The sequence below is a fragment of the Haematobia irritans genome, chromosome 4 (genome assembly GCF_050003625.1).
Source record: "Haematobia irritans isolate KBUSLIRL chromosome 4, ASM5000362v1, whole genome shotgun sequence".
In the NCBI taxonomy this organism is placed as follows: Eukaryota; Metazoa; Arthropoda; class Insecta; order Diptera; family Muscidae; genus Haematobia; species Haematobia irritans.
Genome location: NC_134400.1, coordinates 157,636,007 through 157,662,731, shown reverse-complemented (window position 1 = coordinate 157,662,731; position 26,725 = coordinate 157,636,007). Strand labels below are relative to the sequence as shown.

General features: G+C 34.0%; 1 protein-coding gene across 4 annotated transcripts in view; it reads left to right on the top strand.

Annotated features, from left to right (window-relative positions):
• Positions 1-26,725, top strand: part of LOC142237265 (capon-like protein) — a 795,171-nt gene that overhangs the window by 652,152 nt on the left and 116,294 nt on the right. For 2 of the 4 annotated variants that reach the window (XM_075308678.1, XM_075308677.1), the window contains exon 2: positions 24,238-26,620. The exons of the other annotated variants lie outside the window; for them this stretch is intronic. In XM_075308678.1, coding sequence (XP_075164793.1) covers positions 25,064-26,620 — 1,557 coding nt within the window. In that variant the 5' untranslated portion in view covers positions 24,238-25,063. The remainder of the gene's footprint in view (positions 1-24,237; positions 26,621-26,725) is intronic. 4 annotated transcript variants of the gene reach the window in all.

The window sequence follows — 26,725 nt, the reverse complement described above, 5'->3', positions numbered from 1 at the left end:
CAAGAAATTTAGTAAATAGTGACATACATGAAAAAATCGCAAACAAATTTTAAAAGTGCGGTATTTAGTGACACGAGAAAAAAATTTACATATCAAATTTGTTAACATTTGTTACCATGCCTTCCACCGCTCTAATCAGCGTTCATATCGATAATTTCTAAAACGTGCCACTTTTTGTGGCCTCGTCTGCTACAAAGCCTAGCAAAAAAGGTTTGAAAATTCTTCTAAAGGCACAACTTTAAAATCACTTCTAAAAATGTCCTCGCAAGGAAGCTCTTTATTTTAGCTGCACAGGAAATTCTTTTAATTCAATTTTTTATAACTCGCTTTTTTCCATATTTTTACTGGAGAATATAAATTTTCTTATTTCAAATAGGTTAAAAATAGATTAAGACTTAATAAAATGGTAAAAGTTATTTTAATTTTTCTGAAAAATTGCCAAATCCATTCCAAAACAAGTATATACAGCACTAAGTTCGGCCGGGCCGAATCTTAAATACCCACCACCATGAACCAAATATTAAGGTTTCCTTTGAAATTTCAGGAGGGCTTGAGGACTTGAGGACACTTCCCGAAGATAAATTTAAAGATTTCACCCATGAGGACTATATCAGATTCTGGATTTATAAGAACCATTTTTGTTTGAGTTTTAGAGGAATCATTAACATCTCTTGTAAGTGTGCAAGAAAATTATAAAATAACGTCTTGATTTGAAATCTTAAATCTGTAGAAGTAAAATCTGGAAATTTTACATTGAGTTTCAAGCAATTTTCATGATAAGTGCGCCTTCTATACCCTCAAGAAGTGAAGTCGGTCTATATGGTGGCATTACCAAATGGACCGATAAAAACTTAATCCGATACACGTTTTTGTGAGCCTAAAATACCAGAATATTTACAATTTCAGGCAAATCAGATAAAACCTACGGTTTCTAGAAACCCAAGGAGTTAAATCGGGAGATCGTTCTTATGGGGGCTATACTAAAATATGGACCGATACTCACCGTTTTCCGCACACCTCTTTATGACCCGAAAATACCAATTTCAGGCAAATTGGATAAAAACTTCGGATTCTAGAAGCCCAAGAAGTAAAATCGGGAAATCGGTCTATATGGGGGCTATACCAAAATATGGACCGATACTCACCATTTTCGGCACACCTCTTTATGGTCCTAAAATACCTCTAGATTTCCAATTTCAGATAAATTGGATAAAAGTACGGTTTCCATTTGTGGTCCTACAATACCTCTAGATTTCCAATTTCAGGTAAATTGAATAAAAACTGCGGTTTCTATAAGCCCAAGAAGTAAAATCGGGAGATCGGCCTATATGGGCGCTATACCAAAACATGGACCGATACTCACCATTTTTGGCACACCTCTTTATGGTCATAAAATACCTCTAGATTTCAAATTTCAGGCAAATTGGATAAAAACTTCGATTTCTATAAGCCCAAGACCCCAACTCGGGAGGTCGGTTTATATGGGGACTATATCAAAACCTGGACCGATATAGCCCATCTTCGAACTTGACCTGCCTGCAGACAAAAGACGAGTTTGTGCAAAATTTCAGCACGATTGCTTCATTATTGAAGACTGTAGCGTGATTACAACAGACAGACAGACAGACAGACATACAGACGGACATCGTTATATCGTCTTAGAATTTCTCCCTGATCAAGAATATATATATATATATACTTTATGTAGTCGGAAATCGATATTTCGATGTGTTACAAACGGAATGACAAACTTATTATAACCCCGTCACCATTCTATGGTGGTGGGTATAAAAATTGCGAATTTATGAAAACATTTGATGGCAAACGTTCCACACAAGCGTAAGAATGCAATAAAACTCATAAAAAAATGAAAAAATATTTATTTGTCAAAATATCACAAAATTTGTTTAATTCACATCCAAAACATTGAATTCGCATCACACCTTAAGAAGTGATGCAAATCCAGTGCAACGGCTGTTAAAGTAGTGGACGTCCGCCCTTGTTAAATTCATCGCTTCTGCGCCAATTTTGCACCACTTCCGGATCCAAAAAGAACATTTTCACTACTTTTCTTCTTTTTGCTGGGTGACAAAAAGTGTAATTTGTAACAAAAATTGTCGCAGAAATTTTAAAAAAGACAAAAAGATGCAAACTTTAGTTTTTATTGAGACAAATATATGACTTTACAATTTCAGGCAAATCAGATAAAACCTACGGTTTCTAGAAACCCAAGGAGTTAAATCGGGAGATCGTTCTTATGGGGGCTATACTAAAATATGGACCGATACTCACCGTTTTCCGCACACCTCTTTATGACCCGAAAATACCAATTTCAGGCAAATTGGATAAAAACTTCGGATTCTAGAAGCCCAAGAAGTAAAATCGGGAAATCGGTCTATATGGGGGCTATACCAAAATATGGACCGATACTCACCATTTTCGGCACACCTCTTTATGGTCCTAAAATACCTCTAGATTTCCAATTTCAGATAAATTGGATAAAAGTACGGTTTCCATTTGTGGTCCTACAATACCTCTAGATTTCCAATTTCAGGTAAATTGAATAAAAACTGCGGTTTCTATAAGCCCAAGAAGTAAAATCGGGAGATCGGCCTATATGGGCGCTATACCAAAACATGGACCGATACTCACCATTTTTGGCACACCTCTTTATGGTCATAAAATACCTCTAGATTTCAAATTTCAGGCAAATTGGATAAAAACTTCGATTTCTATAAGCCCAAGACCCCAACTCGGGAGGTCGGTTTATATGGGGACTATATCAAAACCTGGACCGATATAGCCCATCTTCGAACTTGACCTGCCTGCAGACAAAAGACGAGTTTGTGCAAAATTTCAGCACGATTGCTTCATTATTGAAGACTGTAGCGTGATTACAACAGACAGACAGACAGACAGACATACAGACGGACATCGTTATATCGTCTTAGAATTTCTCCCTGATCAAGAATATATATATATATATACTTTATGTAGTCGGAAATCGATATTTCGATGTGTTACAAACGGAATGACAAACTTATTATAACCCCGTCACCATTCTATGGTGGTGGGTATAAAAATTGCGAATTTATGAAAACATTTGATGGCAAACGTTCCACACAAGCGTAAGAATGCAATAAAACTCATAAAAAAATGAAAAAATATTTATTTGTCAAAATATCACAAAATTTGTTTAATTCACATCCAAAACATTGAATTCGCATCACACCTTAAGAAGTGATGCAAATCCAGTGCAACGGCTGTTAAAGTAGTGGACGTCCGCCCTTGTTAAATTCATCGCTTCTGCGCCAATTTTGCACCACTTCCGGATCCAAAAAGAACATTTTCACTACTTTTCTTCTTTTTGCTGGGTGACAAAAAGTGTAATTTGTAACAAAAATTGTCGCAGAAATTTTAAAAAAGACAAAAAGATGCAAACTTTAGTTTTTATTGAGACAAATATATGACTTTACAATTTCAGGCAAATCAGATAAAACCTACGGTTTCTAGAAACCCAAGGAGTTAAATCGGGAGATCGTTCTTATGGGGGCTATACTAAAATATGGACCGATACTCACCGTTTTCCGCACACCTCTTTATGACCCGAAAATACCAATTTCAGGCAAATTGGATAAAAACTTCGGATTCTAGAAGCCCAAGAAGTAAAATCGGGAAATCGGTCTATATGGGGGCTATACCAAAATATGGACCGATACTCACCATTTTCGGCACACCTCTTTATGGTCCTAAAATACCTCTAGATTTCCAATTTCAGATAAATTGGATAAAAGTACGGTTTCCATTTGTGGTCCTACAATACCTCTAGATTTCCAATTTCAGGTAAATTGAATAAAAACTGCGGTTTCTATAAGCCCAAGAAGTAAAATCGGGAGATCGGCCTATATGGGCGCTATACCAAAACATGGACCGATACTCACCATTTTTGGCACACCTCTTTATGGTCATAAAATACCTCTAGATTTCAAATTTCAGGCAAATTGGATAAAAACTTCGATTTCTATAAGCCCAAGACCCCAACTCGGGAGGTCGGTTTATATGGGGACTATATCAAAACCTGGACCGATATAGCCCATCTTCGAACTTGACCTGCCTGCAGACAAAAGACGAGTTTGTGCAAAATTTCAGCACGATTGCTTCATTATTGAAGACTGTAGCGTGATTACAACAGACAGACAGACAGACAGACATACAGACGGACATCGTTATATCGTCTTAGAATTTCTCCCTGATCAAGAATATATATATATATATACTTTATGTAGTCGGAAATCGATATTTCGATGTGTTACAAACGGAATGACAAACTTATTATAACCCCGTCACCATTCTATGGTGGTGGGTATAAAAATTGCGAATTTATGAAAACATTTGATGGCAAACGTTCCACACAAGCGTAAGAATGCAATAAAACTCATAAAAAAATGAAAAAATATTTATTTGTCAAAATATCACAAAATTTGTTTAATTCACATCCAAAACATTGAATTCGCATCACACCTTAAGAAGTGATGCAAATCCAGTGCAACGGCTGTTAAAGTAGTGGACGTCCGCCCTTGTTAAATTCATCGCTTCTGCGCCAATTTTGCACCACTTCCGGATCCAAAAAGAACATTTTCACTACTTTTCTTCTTTTTGCTGGGTGACAAAAAGTGTAATTTGTAACAAAAATTGTCGCAGAAATTTTAAAAAAGACAAAAAGATGCAAACTTTAGTTTTTATTGAGACAAATATATGACTTAAATTTTATTTTGTCAGTTTTCCCAAAGAATTGTAGAACCATATTTTTCTAATTAGGTCTAGATTACATTAACAATCTTTCTGTGAAAATCATTTCATGCGATTAGCATTTCAGGGACGTAACCACGGTTGCCACAAACAAATCTACCAAAATTTTACCAAAAATCTACCAAATTAAAAAAAAAATAATGTTGAAATTTTTGATCAAAATTTTCTTAAAATTTTATTTCTATAGAAAATTTTGTCAAATTGTTATGTCTATAGAAAATTTTGTAAAAATTTTATTTCTATGGAAACCTTTGTCAAAATTTGAGTTTTATAGAAAATTTTGTCAAAATTTTAGTTCTGTAAAAAATATGTCAACATTTTATTTCTGTAGCAAAGTTTGTTTAAATTATATTTCTATAATTTTTTTGTCAAAATCTCATTTCTGTAGCAAATTTTGTCAAAATCTCATTTCTAAGAAAATTTTGTCAAGATTTTAATTCTACCGAAAATTTTGTTAAAAATATTTCTATAGAATAATTTGTGAAGATTTTATTTTTATCGAAAATTTTATTTCTATAAAAACTGTTGTCAAAATTTTATTGCTAAAGGAAATTTTATTTTTATAGAAAATTTTGGCAACATTTTATTTCTATAGAAAATTTTGTAAACATTTTATTTATAGAAATTTTTGTCAAAATTTGATTTCTATTGAAAATTTGTTCAAGATTTCATTCCTACCGAAATTTTTGTTAAAAGTTTATTTCTATCTAAGATGTCAAAATTTTATTTCTATAGAAAATTTTGTCAAAATTTTATTTCTATGGAAACTTTTGTCAAAGTTTTAGTTTTATAGAAAATTTTGTCTAAATTTTAGTTCTGTAAAAAATTTTTCAACATTTTATTTCTATAGCAAAGTTATTTGAAATTTTATTTCTATAAATTTTTTTTTTGTCAAAATCTCATTTCTATATCAAATTTTGTCAAAAACTTATTTCTAAGAAAATTTTGTCAAGATCTTACCGAAAATTTTGTTAAAAATATTTCTATAGAATATTTTGTGAAGATTTTATTTCTATCGAAGATTTTATTTCAATAAAAACTGTTGCCAAAATTTTATTTCTATAAAAGTTTTTGTCAAAATTTTATTGCTAAAGGAAATTTATCAAATTTTTATTTCTATAGAAAATTTTGGCAACATTTTATTTCTATAGAAAATTTTGTAAACATTTTATTTATAGAATTTTTTGTCAAAATTTGATTTCTATTGAAAATTTTTTCAAGGTTTCATTTCTACCGAAATTTTTGTTAAAAGTTTATTTCTGTCTAAAATGTCAAAATTTTATTTCTATAGAAAATTTCGTCAAAATTTTATTTCTATAGACAATTGCGTCAAAATTTTATTTTTATAGAAAATTTTGTCAAAATTTTATTTCTGTAGATAATTGTTATCAAAATTTAATTTCTATTAAAATTTTTGTCAAAATTGTATTTCCTTAAAAAAATGTTGTCAAAATTTTATTTCTATAGAAAATTTTGTCAACATTTTATGTCTATAGAAAATTTTGTCAAAATTTTATTTCTGTAAATAATTTTTCAAATTTTTATTTCTATAGAAAATTTTGTCAAAATTTTATTTCTATAGAAATTTTTGTCAAAATTTTATTTCTATAGAAAATTTTCTCAAAATTTTATTTCTATAGAAAATTTTCTCAAAATTTTATTTCTATAGAAAATTTTGTCAAAATTTTATTTCTATAGAAACTTTTGTCAAAATTTTATTTCTATAGAAAATTTTGTCAAAATTTTATTTCTATAGAAAATTTTGTCAAAATTTTATTTCTATAAATAATTTTTCAAATTTTTATTTCTATAAAAAATTTTGTCAAAATTTTATTTCTATAGGATATTTAGTCAAAATTTTATTTTTATAGAAAATTTTGTCAAAATTTTATTTCTATAGAAAATTTTGTCAAAATTTTATTTCTATAGAAAATTTTGTCAAAATTTTATTTCTATAGAAAATAGTGTCAAAATTTTATTTCTATAGAAAATTTTGTCAAAATTTTATTTCTATAGAAAATTTTGTCAAAATTTTATTTCTATAGAAATTTTTTTCCAAATTTTTTTTTGTAGAAAATTTTGTCAAAATGTTATTTCTATACAAAATTTAAGTACCTCTTAGTTGGAATGGAATATTTTCCACAATTTTCCGAAACATTAAGAATTCTACCATTCTACCAAACATTAAAAAATATGCCATCTACCATTCCTTGAAATTTAAAATTAACTCGGTTTATCTACCATAGAAAATTTCCTGTGCATACTTTTAGGCGGAACACTAGTCCACTGAGAACATTGTGACAGAAAAGAGGAAATTGTTCGCATGTATGATATTCGAATGGTAAACGTGATTATTTGTTAAGACACAGACCATATCCGCAATCTTAACGGTATTTGTCACAATGTAGAGAAAAAACTGACAGTATAATTAAATTTATTAAAAAGTGGCACAATATGACGAAAAAGTGGCACAAAAATGTATAAAGTATCACATTTAGTGGCATAAAAGTGTCATCGATTTATAAAAGTGGCAAATTTGTCACTAAAGTGAAACAACGGTAACACTGATACGCATTTTGGTGTAGTTGTAAAAGGGTGAATGCGAACCAAATCGGTTTAACGAACCTTTAAGATTTTCTCGAAATCACATCTGAGGATCGCCTTCTTTAAGCGGTTGCGCTGAAAAGTTAAGCTTACCAGATTGGGCGTTAATAACTCTATTAATGAAAGATTTAGGGTGATTCGGTCACAAGTCAATGTGTCACAAACGGAATGACAATTCTACTGGTTCCTATGGCTATGATTTATAGTATAAGGGAAAACTGAAAAAAAAATTGAGCTGTATGCAAATATGCATATCTAGGGACATGTCAAAATACGTCAAATTTCTAGAAAACTAAAAAACAATCCCCAAACAATTAGATATTTGTAATGACACTCAGTGTCAACAGTTCATATATTTCCAACCAGTTGTGATGCCGATTTTAATATTTCTTTCTCGGAATTTTTAAAACTTAAACCTTGTATACGATGGCGATATTTCTCAATCAAAATAACTCAAACTTACGAAAATTCTATGTTCTCTTTAATGGTCTATGGGGGAAACCAAAAAATTTTTTTTCACAATATTTTACAGGTATTACAAAAAAAAAAAAAACAAAACAAGAAATATGACAACCTTTCAAAATAGATCAACGTTGACAATTCTGATTGATTGTGGTGGTGGAGCCGATGAAGCTCTTTGTTTTTAAGGGGATGTAGTTTCAAGGTAATTGGAATGAAACCCCCCAAATGTATTCTCTTTGGTTAATAAGAATTATTCAAGACTGTCAAGAAATTGAGGGCAAATTAAATGAACCAATATAAAGGCGTCTGGGTGTAATTTATTACTTTGCCCCCACTTCAATTTATACAAATACTGTTGCATGGGGCGTCTTTGTGTCTCTGTGGCCCATTCCATTAAGTGGAAACTCACAATCTGTAACATGTTGCAGACGAAGTGATGGCGGAAAATTGGTGGCATAAGGTATTTTGTTTTTTCTTTTTAATCTATAAGAAAATAAACCTATTCTGGGATTTATAATTAGATTCGATGAGATACTTTTAGAATATCACCCACACATCCCCCCTCCCCACAACATATGTATAAACGCATAGTCCATAAACGCGTAGTCAACTAAGAGAAAATTGTGCAACTTTTATAGGAAAGTATATCAAACAGTCTTGGTTAAGGCACAGTGGGTAGGGACAATTGAATTTTTAAATAAAACAAGTATATACAGTAGTAAGTTCGGCCGGACCGAATCTTAAATACCCACCACCATGAATCAAATATAATAGTTTACTTTGAAAACTCTTCGTCGTAGCGGGTTAATTGATAATATATAGGATTTCAGGGGATTTGATAACAGATATTCTCCCAAGCAGATCAGTTCAACCAGTACGCTTCCCGAAAATAAATTTAAAGATTCTACCTATGAAGACTAGGTCAGATTCTGGACTTATTAGAACCAATTTTGTTTGAGTTTTAGAGAAATCATAAACATATCGTGTAAATCATGAAATAAAGCCTTGATTTGAAATCTTAAACCTCTAATGCCCAATCTCGCCTTTAGGCGGGCTTCGATAAATCATGAAGCTTTTAGTAAAATACACCTTAAGACAACAAAATTGGGTAAAATAAAAAGAAAACTTAGTTAAAACTGTTCAAGAGCACATGCTGAATTTTACCGTATAAATTTTTCTTGTTTCGTTTTCTTGCTTTTGTGTCGCTAACACTGAATATTTAATCAGCTGGCAAAAAAATTGGGGCATTAGAGGGTTAAATCTGTAGATTTTTAACGCCATTATTGAAATGATTACGAGGAGTAAAATCTGGAAATTTTACTGTTAGTTTCAAGCAATTTTTATGATCAGTGCGCCTGCTATACCCTCAAGAAGTGAAATAATAAATGCGATACAGATTTTTGAGGGTCTAAAATACCCATATATTTACATTTTCGGGCTAAGTGGATAAAAACTACAGATTCTAGCAGCCCAAGAAATAAATTCTGGGGGTAGGTCTATATGGGCGCTATACCAAAACATGGACCAATACTCATAATTTTCGACACACCTCTTAATGTTCCTCAAATACCTCAAATTTCAGAAAAATTGGCTAAAACCTACGAATTCTAGAAGCTCAAGAAGTTAAATCGGGAGATCAGTCTATATGGGGGCTCTTTATGGTCGTAGAATTCCTCTAGATTTCTAATTTCTGGCAAATTGGATAAAAACCCCGGATTCTAGAAGCCCAAGAAGTAAATTTGGGGGATCGGTCTATATGGGGGCTACACCACAACATGGACTGATACGCCCCATTTTCTGCACACCTACTTGTGGCCATAAAATACCACTATATTTCTAATTTCAGGCAAATCGGAATAAATGCAGTTTCTAGAACCCCAAGAAATAATATCGAGAAATCGGTTTATATGGAGGCTATACCAAAACATGGACCGATACGGACCATTTTTGACACACCTATTTGTGGTCATAAAATACCTCTAGATTTCAAATTTCATCCAAATTGGATAATAAATAATGTTTCTAGAAGCCCAAGCAATAAAATCGGGAGATCGGTCTATATGGCGGCTATACGAAAACATGGACCGATACGAATAATTTTTGGCACACCAATTTATGGTCCCAAAATACCTCTAGATTTTCAATTTCAAGCAAATCAGATTGTAAATACAGTTTCTAGACGCCAAAGAAGTAATTGGTCTATATGGGGGCTATACACCGAAAGAATTCTCTTCGTTAATTTTACGAAGAATTCTTCATTAACTATTCTTCCTGAATTCTTCATTAAAATAACGAAATGTTCATTAATTTTCGTAAATTTTACGAAGAACATTTTACGAATATACGAATCTTCTACGAAACATTCTACATTAACTTTCCTTCGTAAAAAGTTCGTACTTTTAACGAAACTTTCTTCACATTTCATGAATTTTGTGAAGAATTTTTTACGAATATTTTACGAAACATTCTGCGTTAAAATTTCTTCATAAAAAGTACGAAACATTTTCTTTGAAATAACGAAGAAGTTTCATTGAAGTTGTAAAATTTCCGTTCGCGGCATTAAATTGTCTTTTATAATGTGCTTGAGTGCATTCCTTTATTCTATTTTTTTATGCAAATCTATGCTACTTCTCATTTGGGTGATAGCGCGCTATGAATAAAAGTGAAGCAATAAAACTAAAAATTATTCAAAAACTTAAGATGTAAAGTTGTGATGTCATTTTTCACACTTGTAACTACAACCAAATGTACTTTCGACTATAAATTTTTTTTCTAAAAGTTCGAACATTTTTCAGAAAAAAGTACGAAAGTTTTTCATAAAAAGTACGAACATTTTTCTTAAAAACTACAAAAACTTTTCATAAAAAGTACGAAACATTTTCATAAAAAGAACGAAATTGTTTCATAAAAAGTACGAAGTTTTTTCATAAAAAGTACGAAGATCCTTCATACAAAGTACGAATTTTTTTCTTACAAACTACGAAAATTTTGGAAGAACTTTTCTTCGTAAAAAGTACGAAATATTTCGTACTTTTAATGAAAAGTTTCTTTGGTTGTAAAACAATGACAAATCTCGTACTTTTAACGAAATTTTTCGTTCTTTTTACGAAGAAAATTCTTTCGGTGTACGGTGGATTATCCCACCTCAGTAATGGTGGTGACATTTCTGAGGGTTCTCTACGTGGTTTCACTGCAATGTGGAACGCCGTTCGGACTCGGCTATAAAAAGGAGGTCCTTTGTCATTGAGCTTAACATGGAATCGGGCAGCACTCAGTGATAAGAGAGAAGTTCACCAATGTGGTATCACAATGGACTGAATAGTCTAAGTGAGCCTGATACATTGGGCTGCCAGCTAACCTAACCTAACCTAACGACTGATGGTCGCTCTCCGCTCGTATTCACCGACCATGGGGTCAAAATAAATATCGAATATTATTGGGGAATTGTCCTAAATACCGTATTAAAGCTCTGGGTAGACAAACATTTCGGTCGCAGACCATGACGTTCGAACAGAATCAGGGTTGGCCTGTCACAAACTGTGACTTTTGCGACGCTATAATATTTACGTATGTCGCAAAAGTCGTAAACCTACTGTAGAAAACCTAATTTTGAATAGAAGAAATACCTGAACATTTTTATACCCTCCACCATAGGATGGGGGTATATTAACTTTGTCATTCCGTTTGTAACACATCGAAATATTGCTCTAAGACCCCATAAATATATATTCTGGGTCGTGGTGAAATTCTGAGTCGATCTGAGCATGTCCGTCCGTCCGTCCGTCCGTCCGTCCGTCTGTTGAAATCACGCTATCTTCCGAACGAAACAAGCTATCCACGTGAAACTTGGCACAAGTAGTTGTTATTGATGTAGGTCGAATGGTATTACAAATGGGCCATATCGGTCCTCTTTTACGTATAGCCCTCATATAAACGGACCCTCAAATTTGGCTTGCGAATCCTCTAAGAGAAGCAAATTTCATCCGATCTGGCTGAAATATGGTACATGGTATTAGTATATGGTCTCTAACAACCATGCAAAAATTGGTCCATATCGGTCCACTTTTACGTATTGCCCCCACATAAACCGACACCCAAATTTGGCTTGCGATTGCTCTAAGAGAAGCAAATTTCATCCGATCCGGCTGAAATTTGGTACCTGGTGGATATAGCCCCCATATAAACCGATCCCCAGATTTGGCTTGCGGAGCCTCTAAGAGAACCAAATTTCATCCCATTTGGCTGAAATTTTGTACATGGTGTTGGTATATGTTCTATAATAACCTTGCAAAAATTGGTCCACATCGGCCCATAATTATATATAGCCCCCATATAAACCGATCCCCAGATTTGACCTCCGGAGCCTCTTATAGGAGCAAAAGTCATCCGATCCGATTGAAATTTGGTACGTGGTGTTAGTATATTGTCTGTAACAACCATGCCTAAAGTAGTCTATATCGGTCCATAATTATATATAGCCCCCATATAAGCCGATCCCCAGATTTGACCTCCGGAGCCTCTTAGAGGAGCAAAATTCATCCGATCCGGTTGAAATTTGGTACGTGGTGTTAATATATGGTCTCTAACAACCATGCAAGAATTGGTCCATATCGGTTCATAATTATATATAGCCCCCATATAAATCGATCCCCAGATTTTTCCTCCGGAGCCTCTTGGAGGAGCTAAATTCATCCGATCCGGTTGAAATTTGGAACATGGTGTTAGAATGTGGTATCTTTCAAACACGCAAGAATATGTCCATATCGGTCCATAATTATATATAGCCCCCATATAAACCGTTCCCAAGATTTGATCTCCGAAGCCTCTTGGAGGAGCAAAATTCATCCGAGCCGGTTGAAATTTGCAACGTGGTGTTAGTATAAGGCCACTTATACCCATGCCATATCGGTCTATAGTTATATATAGCCGATCCCCAATCACACAAAAATTGGTCCATATCGGTTCATAATCATGGTTGCCACTCGAGCCAAAAATAATCTACCAAAATTTTATTTTTATAGAAAACATTGTCAAAATGTTATTTCTATAGTAAAATTTGTCAATATTTTATTTCTATAGAAAATTTTGTCAACATTTTATTTCTATACAAAATTTTGTCAAAATTTTATTTCTATAGAAAATTTTTTCCAAATTTTATTTCTATAGAAAATTTTTTCCAAATTTTACTTCTATAGAAAATGTCAAAATTTTATTTTGTCAAAATTTTATTTCTATAGAAACTTTAAACTTAATTATATACGTATTTAATCGGCCTTTTTTAGTTTAATATATACCACGTATGGACTATGTGGTATATATTACGGTGTTAGGAAGTTTTAAGATACCTTGCCATCGGTAATTGTTACCTTAATCCAAGTAATTCGATTGTGGATGACAGTCTTCAGTAGAAGTTTCTACGCAATCTATGGTGGAGGGTACATAAGCTTCGGCCTGGCCGAACTTACGGCCGTATATACTTGTTTGATTTAATATATACCACGTATGGACTTACATACAATTTAGAAGACGGTGTTAGGAGGTTTTAAGATACCTTGCAAGCGTTACCGCAACTTAAGTAAGTCGATTGTGGATGGCAGTGTTTCGAAGAAGTTTCTACGCAATCCATGGTGAAGGGTACATAAGCTTCGGCCTGGCCGAACTTACGGCCGTATATACTTGTTTTTCTCTTATTCGCAACTTCAAACTATTCTTGGTTTGCGCGGTCCATAATGTCCACCCAAGCCTTAGTTGCATCATGACTACACTGAAAAAAAGCATGCCCGGTTCCAAAGATTTTGTCTTTACTTTAAAAATTTTGGTATTGATTTCGAGCCAGAGAAGCGGAAAATACAAGAAAAGATACTTTTAAGACACAATTCTCTTTTAAATTTGGGTTTTGTGTACTTGCTTCTAGGAAGCAAATTTTAATTTTTTGCTTTTTCTCTTCATATGCTATCAAATTCCTTTAAAAGCGAGTTAACGACAACTTTATTTTCCAAATTAAGACTCGACTTCCAGTAGAAATTATGCTATGTTCCAAGTAAAAGACGCTTTTAAAATTAAGTGTTGAAAAACATGTCCTATATTTGAATGATTTTTTGTTTTGTAGTCAAGATGCAAAAAGACAAAAAATGTAAAGACAATTTCATTAAATTTAAAGAATTTTCCTGAATCATTGAAGGCAAGTTGACCTTAGCCCAAACATTTATTCTTTCATGTTATGATACCAATTTTTAAGTGAAATCACTTAATTATAAGGACAATACGATTCTTTTGAAAAGTTTATCGACTGTTGGACACGGAAAAAACTTTATATTAGAGAAAGGCGTCTTCTATGCTAAGCAACATTTGCATTCGTATATTAAAGACATGAAATCTTTGACCTCACGACAATATGTTTTTCAGTGTAGCTAAAATTTTAAACATTTTTAATTAGTATGGAAATTGGTTCTAATAAGCCCAAGAGTGATTTTATAAAATTCTCTCTAAATAAAAATTCACTTATGCGAGACTTAAGTAGTTTTCCTTCCTTCTAGTTTTTGCAGAAATTTTGGAAAGAAAGGATGAGTGAATACCGACCGTCGCGTTTACTGTACCATCAAGGCTTTAGGCTTTAATACTTCTGAAAAAAAAAATCTTCAAACTTAATGAATTCGTTTTTAAATTTGTTGATTTTTTGCATCTTGGCTACAAAGCTAAAAAAACGTTTAAAAACATGAGATGTTTTTAAAGACGTTTTTAACTTGAAACGTAGCATACTTGAAGTCGAGACTGAATATGAAAATTTAAGTTGTCTTTAAAAATTTGTAAATGGACTTTGATATTCTATGAAGAAAAACGCTGAAAAACACATATAAGATTTATGCCTGATTTTACACCTACAGAGTTAATAAACCACTAAAATTGCACATATTAGGGACACAAAAGCCTTATAATTGATTTATATTTTTTCCAGTGTAACATAATTGATTGCAACACTCTATATTTTCGAAAAAATGTTAATCTAATATTTAAATGGATCAGTTTGGTTTTTTTTTTCCTTTTGGTTTCTATGTCTATCAAGTGATTTACTCTGTTTATTGCCTCATTCCGGGTAATATCACATAAATTTTTTTCGGAAAGACTTAAGTGTATTTTTGAAATATAAAACAACGTCATCGTTATTTCTATACAATACACGAATAATTCTTGTTGTGATCGTTTGCTATGATCTATGAATATTTTATCATGTTTCGTAAACATATTCTCCAGACGGGACCATAATTTTGTTGAAGATTATAGGCTATAATATTTGGTTGACATTACCATTACCAGAAATCAAATGAAACAGAAATCATACAATTTTGGGTCAAAAACAAAAAAATTAATACCCTTCATCATTGCTAGAAAAGCGTTGGACTAAGTGCATTGAAGTTTTAGGAGATTATATTGAAAAATAAAAATATTTTTGAAAAACTAACTATTTTCTTTCATTGATAGGCTAAGAAGTTTCCGAACCGCCCCTCGTATGATATATACAAATTTAAAGAGATTAGTCTTAGCGACTTTGCAACTTGAATATTTACAAAAGATTTTGATATTATAATCAATAGTTTATAAATGAATAAACGATCGAAGGAAAAAGCGACAAAAAAACCGTACAAATATAAACAAGTATATACAGCAGTAAGTTCGGCCCGGCCGAATCTTAAATACCCACCACCATGAACCAAATATTAGGGTTTCCTTTGAAATTTTAGGAGGGCTTGAGGACACTTCCCGAAGATAAATTTAAAGATTTCACCTATGAGGACTATATCAGATTCAGGATTTATAAGAACCGTTTTTGTTTGAGTTTTAGAGGAATCATTAACATCTCTTGTAAGTGTGCAAGAAAATTATAAATCAAGACGTTATTGATTTGAAATCTTAAATCTGTAGAAGTAAAATCTGGAAATTTTATATTGAGTTTCAAGCAATTTTCATGATCAGTGCTCCTTCTAACCCTCAAGAAGTGAAGTCGGTCTATATGGAGGCATTACCAAATGGACCGATAAAAACTTAATCCGATACACGTTTTTGTGAGTCTAAAATACCAGAATATTTACAATTTCAGGGAAATCAGATAAAAACTACGGTTTCTAGAAACCCAAGGAGTTCTTATGGGGGCTATACTAAAATATGGACTGATACTCACCGTTTTCGGCACACCTCTTTATGACCCGATAATACCTCTAGATTTCCAATTTCAGGCAAATAGGATAAAAACTTCGGATTCTAGAAGCCCAAGAAGTAAAATCGGGAAATCGGTCTATATGGGGGCTATACCAAAATATGGACCGATACTCACCATTTCGGGCACACCTCTTTATGGTCCTAAAATACCTCTAGATTTCCAATTTCAGACAAATTGGATAAAAACTACGGTTTCTATAAGCCCAAGACCCCAAATCGGGAGGTCGTTTTATATGGGGACCATACCAAAACATGGACCGATACTCACAATTTTTGGCACACGTATTTGTGGTCCTACAATACCTCTAGATTTCCAATTTCAGGTAAATTGAATAAAAACTGCGGTTTCTATAAGCCCAAGAAATAAAATCGGGAGATCGGTCTATATGGGGGCTATTCCAAAATATGGACCGATACTCACAATTTTTGGCACACGTATTTGTGGTCCTACAATACCTCTAGATTTCCAATTTCAGATAAATTGAATAAAAACTGCGGTTTCTATAAGCCCAAGAAGTAAAATCGGGAGATCGGTCTATATGGGGGCTATACCAAAACATGGACCGATACTCACCATTTTTGGCACACCTCTTTACGGTCATAAAATACCTCTAGATTTCAAATTTCAGGCAAATTGGATAAAAACTACGGTTTCTATAAGCCCAAGACCCCAAATCGGGAGGTCGGTTTATATGGGGACTATATCAAAACCTGGACCGATATAGCCCATCTTCGAACTTGACCTGCCTGCAGACAAAAGACGAGTTTGTGCAAAATTTCAGCACGATTGCTTCATTTTTGAAGACTGTAGCGTGATTACAACAGACAGACAGACAGACAGACAGACAGACAGACGGACAGACGGACATCGTTATATCGTCTTAGAATTCCTCCCTGATCAAGAATATATATACTTTATATAGTCGGAAATCGATATTTCGATGTGTTACAAACGGAATGACAAACTTATTATACCCCCGTCACCATTCTATGGTGGTGGGTATAAAAAGAGAAAAAACAAGTATATACGGCCGTAAGTTCGGCCAGGCCGAAGCTTAAATATGTACCCTCCACCATGGATTGCGTAGAAACTTCTACTGAAGACTGTCATCCACAATCGAATTACTTGGGTTGCGGTAACACTTGCCGATGGCAAGGTATCTTAAAACTTCCTAACACCGTAATATATACCACATAGTCCATACGTGGTATATATTAAACTAAAAAAAGGCCGATTAAATACGTATATAATTAAGTTTAAAGTTTCTATAGAAATAAAATTTTACCAAAATAAAATTTTGACAACATTTTCTATAGAAGTAAACTTTGGAAAAAACTTTCTATAGAAATAAAATTTGGATAAAATTTTCTATAGAAATAAAATTCTGACAAAATTTTCTATAGAAATAAAATTTTGACAAAATTTTCTATAGAAATAAAATTTTGACAAAATGTTCTATAGAAATAAAATTTTGACAAAATTTTCTATAGAAATAAATTTTTTACAAAATTTTCTATAGAAATAACATTTTGACAATGTTTTCTATAAAAATAAAATGTTGGTAGATTATTTTTGACTCGAGTGGCAATCATGATTATGAACCGATAAGGACCAATTTTTGTGTGATTGGGGATCGCCTATATATAACTATAGACCGATATGGACCAATTTTGGCATGGTTATTAGCGGCCTTATACTAACACCACGTTGCAAATTTCAACCGGATCGGATGAATTTTGCTCCTCCAAGAGGCTCCGGAGGACAAATCTGGGGATCGATTTATATGGGGGCTATATATAATTATGAACCGATATGGACCAATTCTTGCATGCACACAGAAAACAAATTTGTTGTGCCAACCAATTTTTTTGCCAACCGATTTATTTGGTCCCATCTACCATCAGAATATAACCGGCAATATTTGTTAGAGCAACCAATTCTTGTCTGGCACAACAATACATACATTGTTTAGATAACTAAAATTTGAGCACATTAACACCCTAATTGGTAATCCCAACCAATAAAATTTCATTCGTTTGTTACAACAACTAATTATTTTTTCGGACAACCTTATGAAATTAAGAAACCATCCTTTGAATTACGTTTAATTTATATTTAATTTTATTAAATATTAATATTTCTTGTATTGATTATTGAGCTAATAAAACATCGTCATCTGTAGAACATTTTTGAACTGGAAAAGAAACTTCACAAAATAGATAGTTGCGATGTTTGCAAACCAATCTGCATAATTTTGAGGCCCAAGGAGGTCCTCGGCCTATAAGAATCCTTCTAAACTTGTAATCTTCGATTTCATAAATCTTATTGGAGGGCAGTTCTCAAAATATTTTGCTTTTAAAGCCTGAAAGAAAAAATACCTAACGAAATTTTTGCGTTAATATCCAATTTGGCATGATCATGGTGTAATGGTCATTCGGTTTTAATCGCAGAAGTGAAGCCAATGTATCCGAAACACCTACAGAGCTTAGAACTGAATGGAAATGTTTCAGTTGCGGTGCTTATAATTACCGGATCGATTTTCAGCGTGACTCTGAACTCAGGCATGGATCATGAAATGTTGTCGTTACATCGGAAGTATCACATTTGTTGAGATATCCCTAGAGGGAAGAAGGTAAAGAGTGAGGAGTATTAATTTAATTTGATGTTTAAGTTACAGCTACCCAATTTAAAAATATACAAAAAAACTCTCAGACTTGGTCACTCTGAAAACCGGCACCTACCAAACGTGGACGGTTTTCTAACTGGACACCTGCCAAATGTGGACAAAAGTTAGACGACCGTTTGTGTCTTCCATTCACTGTATATATATAACTCACAGCAATCCTTTATGGACATGTTCTCTAAATTCGAGTAAACGTCATCAAAATATTGAATTGAAATTTAAAGAATTTAAAGTTGATAATTAATTAGGCAAAACACATTATATTTGTTGTTATATATGTAGTCCATAACAACCAATTCCCTTTATAACTATCAAATCAGTTAACACAACCAACTTAGTTGTTAAACAGACCTTCAGTTGGGCATGGAAGCATATTGGCAAAAGAAGTCAGTTAGCACAACGGGGTGTAATAAATTGAAATGGTTGCTTACTTCAATATATAAATAACGACCAATACTTGGTCGTGTGTACCAACTTTCGGTCACACCGCTATTATATTGGTTATATAAACTATCTAACAAAAGAAATAACTAACAATTATTCCACACAATTAAAAATTGTGAGTCTCCACTATCAAATTGTTGTCGTAATCGAATTCCAACCAATCATTTCTCTGGGTGTGGTTGTTATAGACCATATACTAACACCACGTACCCAATTTCAACCGGATCGGATAAATTTTGCTCCTCTAAGAGGCTCCGGAGGACAAATCTGGGGATCGATTTATATGGGTGCTATATATAATTATGAACCGATACGGACCAATTCTTGCATGGTTGTTATAGATCATATACTAACACCACGTACCCAATTTCAACCGGATCGGATGAATTTTGCTCCTCCAAGAGGCTCCGGAGGTCAAATCTGGGGATCGGCTTATATGGGGGCTATATATAATTATGGGCCGATGTGGACCAATTTTTACACGGTCATGAGAGATCATATACCAACACCATGTACCAAATTTCAGCCGGATCGGATAAAATTTGCTTCTCTTAGAGGCTCCGCAAGTCAAATCTGGGGATCGGTTTATATGGGGGCTATATATAATTATAGACCGATGTGGACCAATTTTTCATGGTTGTTAGAGACCATATAGTCCCCTAGGTACCAAATTTCAGCCGGATCGGATGAAATTTGCTTCTCTTAGAGCAATCGCAAGCCAAATTTGGGTGTCGGTTTATATGGGGGCAATACGTAAAAGTGGACCGATATGGACCAGTTTTTGCATGGTTGTTAGAGACCATATACTAATACCATGTACCAAATTTCAGCCAGATCGGATGAAATTTGCTTCTCTTAGAGCAATCGCAAGCCAAATTTGGGGGTCCGTTTATATGGGGGCTATACGTAAAAGTGGAACGATATGGCCCATTTTCAATACCGTCCGACCTACATCAATAACAACTACTTGTGCCAAGTTTCAAGTCGATAGCTTGTTTCGTTCGGAAGTTAGCGTGATTTCAACAGACGGACGGACATGCTCAGATCGACTCAGAATTTCACCACGACCCAGAATATATATACTTTATGGGGTCTTAGAGCAATATTTCGATGTGTTACAAACGGAATGACAAAGTTAATATACCCCCATCCTATGGTGGAGGGTATAAAAACTACTATATATAGTTACGATTGAATAAAAGGGGAATCGATTAATGGTAAAGTGAGTTTATATGATCATAGCTTGACCAAGAGCATTTGTCGGCAAATTTATTTTTGACAAAAGGAATATTGTGGATAGCGTGAAGACTCGAGGTAGGGTAGAAATATGGAAGAGTATATATCATCTTCAGTAACTTATTCTGAGCTACTTGTAGGCGCTTGATATGACAGTCAGATGCATCATGCCAAACGGGAGCGGCATAAAAGAGCATACTACTAAAGACGACCTTAAAGATTAGCAACTTATTATCAATATACATATTTCCATTGAAAATGCAAAATTAAATGATTTTATGATTTATTGTCTGCATTGCTTCGACTAGCATTTGTTGTTGTTTATTCGTATGTGGCATATTTAAGACAAAAAATAATAATAATCCAATTAAAATTTATATATTTTATAATTTAGATTGACCATTTTATGGATGAGATAAGTTTCGTTGATTGTTCTCATGAGTGTGGTATCAACATAGACGAGTATTTCGATGACACTCGTACAACAATTCAATGAAAATTTCTCTGAATGATTGAATTGTTTTTCGAATAAAAAAAAAATTCCAAGAATGTTTTGAATTTTTTGTTCTTATATTTTCATGTGTTTACTAACCAGTCGCTAGCAAGTTAAATATAAATTGAAATTATATTATTAAAATAGAACATTTGTAGCAAAAACAAAATTTCATCATGTTAGCGTAGAATCGCATTTATGTCACATTATTTATAAAAATAGATAAATTAGTGTGAATTCTATAGAAACATGTGAAAATGTTTCATAAATACTGCACAACATTTGTTTATACTCATATTTACTTATTTTTCTGATATCGCCGTAAGGTCAGCATTTGTAAAACTATTTATTTAAAATTTTCTAAAAATTATCTAAATTAACCAATATTTTTCTTCCTGGTGGCTTCACTGTTTTTTCAGTGTACACCAATGATTTTGGTATTGATTCCGAGCCAAAGAAGCGGGGAATTGAAGTAAGGATACCTCTAAAGACAAAATTTTCTTTTAAATTTGAGTTTTGCGTACTTGATTCTAGGAAACAAATTTTAATTTATTCGTTTTTTCTGTATACGTAAATCTGGGCAATTTTTATTCTATTTATTGAGTTTTAAAAAATATTAATTTAAAAATTTAATAGATTCAACCATTTTTTTAATTGAAACTAAAATCAATCACAAAAATTAATAGTATCAATTAATTTTTTAATTGGATCAATTTTTAATTGATAATATCATTTCTATGATTGAAGACATTTCAATTAAATAATTAAAGAAACTTTCTCCAAAAATAATAATTCCACGAACTAAAATAAAGTTAAATTGGCTTCAGTGAAATAGAGGGTTAACTTAGTTTTTAAGTGTAGTATCTGTTATAATTTTTAAACTGAAATTTATTTGTACATGAATAACATTGTTTGTATATCGCAAAAAGAAAATGAAAATTCGATAGTTGAGGTCTGTATTCTAATGTTAGCTTTAAAGAGCCTAGATATAAAGGCAGACAACTCCCTAAAAGCTGTCTGTATGTTAAAGAAGCCGAATCTTTGACTCGGAATCAATATCAAAATCTTTAAGGTACGTCAAAATCTTTGGATCCAAGTAAACTTTTTTTTTGAGTGTAGCTCTCTGTACGCAATCTAAGGTGAAGGGTACATAAAATTCGGCCTGGCCGAACATTCTTTTATCTTAATTACAAACATAAAAATCGTTCAGAAAAAGGAATCGTCTTTGAAGACCGTAATTTAAAGACCAAATCTATTTGAGTAAAGACAAAATATTTGGTCTATGATTTTTGTCAGTGCATAAAAGAAAAAAAAAAATAACTAAAGTAAGAGAAAAACCCCTGGCTTATTTTCACGATTTTTACAAATTTTCTCCCTCAGTTTTCATTGAACATGTCTGTACAATCATTGGTTTTTACCCAGAAAAAAATTTTATAATAAAATAAAACAAGTATATACGAGAACGGTTTATATGGGGCCTATATATAATTATGAACCGATATGGACCAATTATGGCTCGGTTGCTAGAGATCGTATACTAACAACATGTTCCAAATTTCAACCGGATTGGATGAAATTTGTTTCTCTTAGAGACTCCGCAAGCCAAATCTGGGGATCGGTTTATATGGGGGCTATATATAATTATGGACCGATGTAGACCAATTTTTGCATGGTTGTTGGAGACCATATACCAACACCATGTGCCAAATTTCAGTAAGATCGGATGAAATTTGCTTCTCTTTGAGGCTCCGCAAGCCAAATCTGGGGATCGGTTTATATGGGGGCTATATATAATTATGGACCGATGTGGACCATTTTTTGCGTGGTTGTTAGAGACCATATACCAACACCATGTACCAAATTTCAGTAAGATCGGATGAAATTTGTTACTCTTTGAGGCTCCGCAAGCCAAATCTGGGGATCGGATTATATGGGGGCTATATATAATTATGAACCCATGCGAACCAATTTTTGCATGGTTGTTGGAGACCATATACCAACATCATGTACCAAATTTCAGGCGGATCGGATGAAATTTGTTACTCTTTGAGGCTTCGCAATCCAAATCTGGGGATCGGTTCATATGGGGGCTATATATAACTATGGACCGATGTGGACCAATTTTTGCGTGGTTGTTAGAGACCATATGGCAACACCTTGTACCAAATTTCAGCCGGATCGGATGAAATATGCTTCTGTTAGAGGCTCCATAAGTCAAATCTGGGGATCGGTTTATATGGGGGCTATATATAATTATGGACCGATGTGGACTAATTTTGGCTAATTTTGGTTGTTAGAGACCATATACGAACACCATGTACCAAATTTCGGCCGGATCGGATGAAATTTGTTTCTGTTAGAGGCTCCGTAAGCCAAATCTGAGGGTCCGTTTATCATCCGAACTACATCAATAACAACTACTTGTGCCAAGTTTCAAGTCGATAGCTTGTTTCGTTCGGAAGTTCGCGTGATTTCAGCAGACGGACGGACGGACGGACATGCTCAGATCGACTCAGAATTTCACCACGACCCAGAGTATATATACTTTATGGGGTCTTAGCACAATATTTCGATGTGTTACAAACGGAATGACAAAGATAATATACCCCCCATCCTATATGGGAGCCACCGTGGTGCAATGGTTAGCATGCCCGCCTTGCATACACAGGGTCGTGGGTTCGATTCCCGCTACGACCGAACACCAAAAAGTTTTTCAGCGGTGGATTATCCCACCTCAGTAATGCTGGTGACATTTCTGAGGATTTCAAAGCTTCTCTAAGTGGTTTAACTGGAATGTGGAACGCCGTTCGGACTCGGCTATAAAAAGGAGGTCCCTTGTCATTGAGCTTAACATGGAATCGGGCAGCACTCAGTGATAAGAGAGAAGTTCACCACTGTGGTATCACAATGGACTGAATAGTCTAAGTGAGCCTGATACATCGGGCTGCCACATAACCTAACCTATGGTGGAGGGTATAAAAAATTAGAGAATAATAAAATGTTTTTTTTTTTTTTTTGACAATAAAAATAAATCATTTTTAGCATCATTTGAACAAGGGACTTTTTGCTGTGTAGAAAAATAATTTTTGTGTAGTTTATTTGTTAATAACAAATTTGTATTCCTGAAATCCCTGCTGTGATCTGGCCTAGAAACCCAAATGGTAAATTTTAACCACCACACTAGAGGCTAATAATATTTTAGTTTGAATGACAATTGAAGAAAGAGTAATTGACATAAAGAACACAACAAAAGATGTGCCAAATTTTTAAATGAATTTTTATTATTATTAGAGAATACCTGACAAATAAACTCTCCAAAGAAAACAAGAAAATAAAACTATTACAATATTGCGAAAGAAAATTAAACAAAATATTTTACAAAACTACGAAAATAAAAACCGGCATCGTTACCACAGAAACGGGTCTGTGGGGACATTTATATGAATCACCGTTTTTCGAAATCATCGATGACGAAGACAAACCATTAACTAAGCCACTAAATATCTATCAGGATGGACAGTGTAAAGCAAATCAATCATAGTGAAAAATTGTGAAAATACACAGGCTATTTATGCATACACCGTTTTATGCTTTTCCATATACTTGATTGAGATTATTGAACCCAAATAACCCAGTTCCATCGTAGTGTGAATAACCTTAGACAAGGATGTAAGAGCCGAGGCGAAAATTTGATAAATGATCAAAATAATTTGCAATTTCTTAAAATTAGATTTTTTCCAAAACTAGGTGATAATAAATACCCTAGAATCACCCCCTGCCTTAGCAATGACCTTCTTTCGAGTTCAATAGAACCAAGAAACGAGAAAAAGAAAGAAAATCGCAGGCGGTGGCGATTGGCGAGCAAAACAATTTCATACTCGCGTACACAGTTTTTTTTTTTTTTTTTTTTGACAAAATGATGGAAGTGGCAAAATGGTATACGCATAGTGCCAATTAATTGCAAATCAGTGAAAGTGACCTTAAACTTCACATAAACTAAATTTGCGAGAACGAGAAGGTCGGCGACTTTTCCGGAGCTTTTCACCAAAATTAGTGCTGCGGAATTTTTGCAAGAGTTTCCAAGTTTCTTCATCGTATTACCGTAAAGCAAAAGACCATGATGAAGCATGATGTTATGGCAAAGCCCTTACCCCTTAGTCCTAATAAGGATATACCCAAAAAGAGCCTTTGGAAATCAAAATCTAGTACAGAGGCCAATGTTCCCAAAAGTCCCATGACAAAAGCCTTTGACTTTCTACCTTGGACACGTAGTAAAAAATCCAATGAAAAGTCAGGAAAATCAAGTGAGCCCAAAACTAAATCTGATCTCTCGCCAACTGGTTCTGCTCCCCCATTGGGCACCTCGCTTGAAGATAAAAAGGACCCGCTCAACTACCAACGTAATATCTTTCGCAATGGTAGTGGTCTGTTAAGGGATATTTTAGGAGATCGTTTGAACAAAGATGAAAAATCTTTGAAAAAGTCAAATATTCGCCGGCCTCGCCAAGTCACCTCACGCAATAAAAGTCTCGATATCAATGAACTAATCAATTGCGTGGAAAAGGAACTTAATGGATCACCCGGAGATGATCAAAAATATTCGCAGAACGTCCAACATCGTTTTCTCGACGATACCTTTATTGAAAATATAATGAGAGCCAAGGAGGCTTACCACAGAAATCTCCAAGAAAATGGCGATCAGGACCTGGACTCACCAGGCCAACATCAAAAACGGTTTAGTCCTACGGATTACAATGATACCGAAGATGAATATTTCTATCAACAACAACAAGAGCTAGCTCAACTTTATCCCAATAACAGTGGCACCACCGAAGATCCTCGTAAAATTCAAGGGGGCAATGCCTCTCCCAAGCATATCCTATTCAATGATGAGAATACCGTGTATCTCATCAAGAAAGGGCAACCTGTGAACAAATCTCTGAAGAACTGTGATAAAGAACGCAAACAGAATGCCCAGCAGGCAGAGCATATTGTTAAGGCTCGTCTTAAATTCAAAAAACTATCTTCGACTGATAATCCAGCATCACATGGTGACTTCAAGTCCACTGTGCTGAACAATAATCGGGTGATAGCTCAAGATAAAATGACACAAAACCGCAAAAGTATACTCCAGAGACAACATACAAATCCCGAAGATTACAGTGGCTATAAGCCTTGTCCCACTAGTCCTGATGGCTTGCGCAAACGATCTCCCTCTGCTGGACGTTATCAGCAACTGAAATCCCATGGTCTAATCGGAAGTGGTTATTCATCGCCGCACTATCAACGTCGTAAATCTTTGACCGAAGGCCTTACATACGATCATCCGAGTGCATCGCTACACGATACCGGAGGGAATTCCAGTACCAGTAGTATGGGCAGTGGTGCCAGCTCCAATGGCATTGCTGCTGGTATTCTCAATGATCGGCCAAAAACCGATAGGCCGCGTAAAAAACTTTCATTCCGCGAACCTGTGGTGGCTGAAAAACGACGTACACGTCGTCAAAGTGCCGAAGTGGTCAGTGTTACAACCAATGGTGTCAATGTGCAGCCAAATGCTGTCAATGTGGCCAATGCCACATCGAACTGTGATAATTTAGTTAATAGTAATAGTAGTAGAAGATCAACACCTTCAAATGATGCATCTACACCGACGGAAGATGTTTTAATGCAGGTAAGTTATTACTTGAAGAATATCATAGTGAATCTCTCAGTTTGCTGAAAGAAGATGTTTATTTGATGTAGAACGAAAATTTAGACAATTGAAGATAATCTGAAG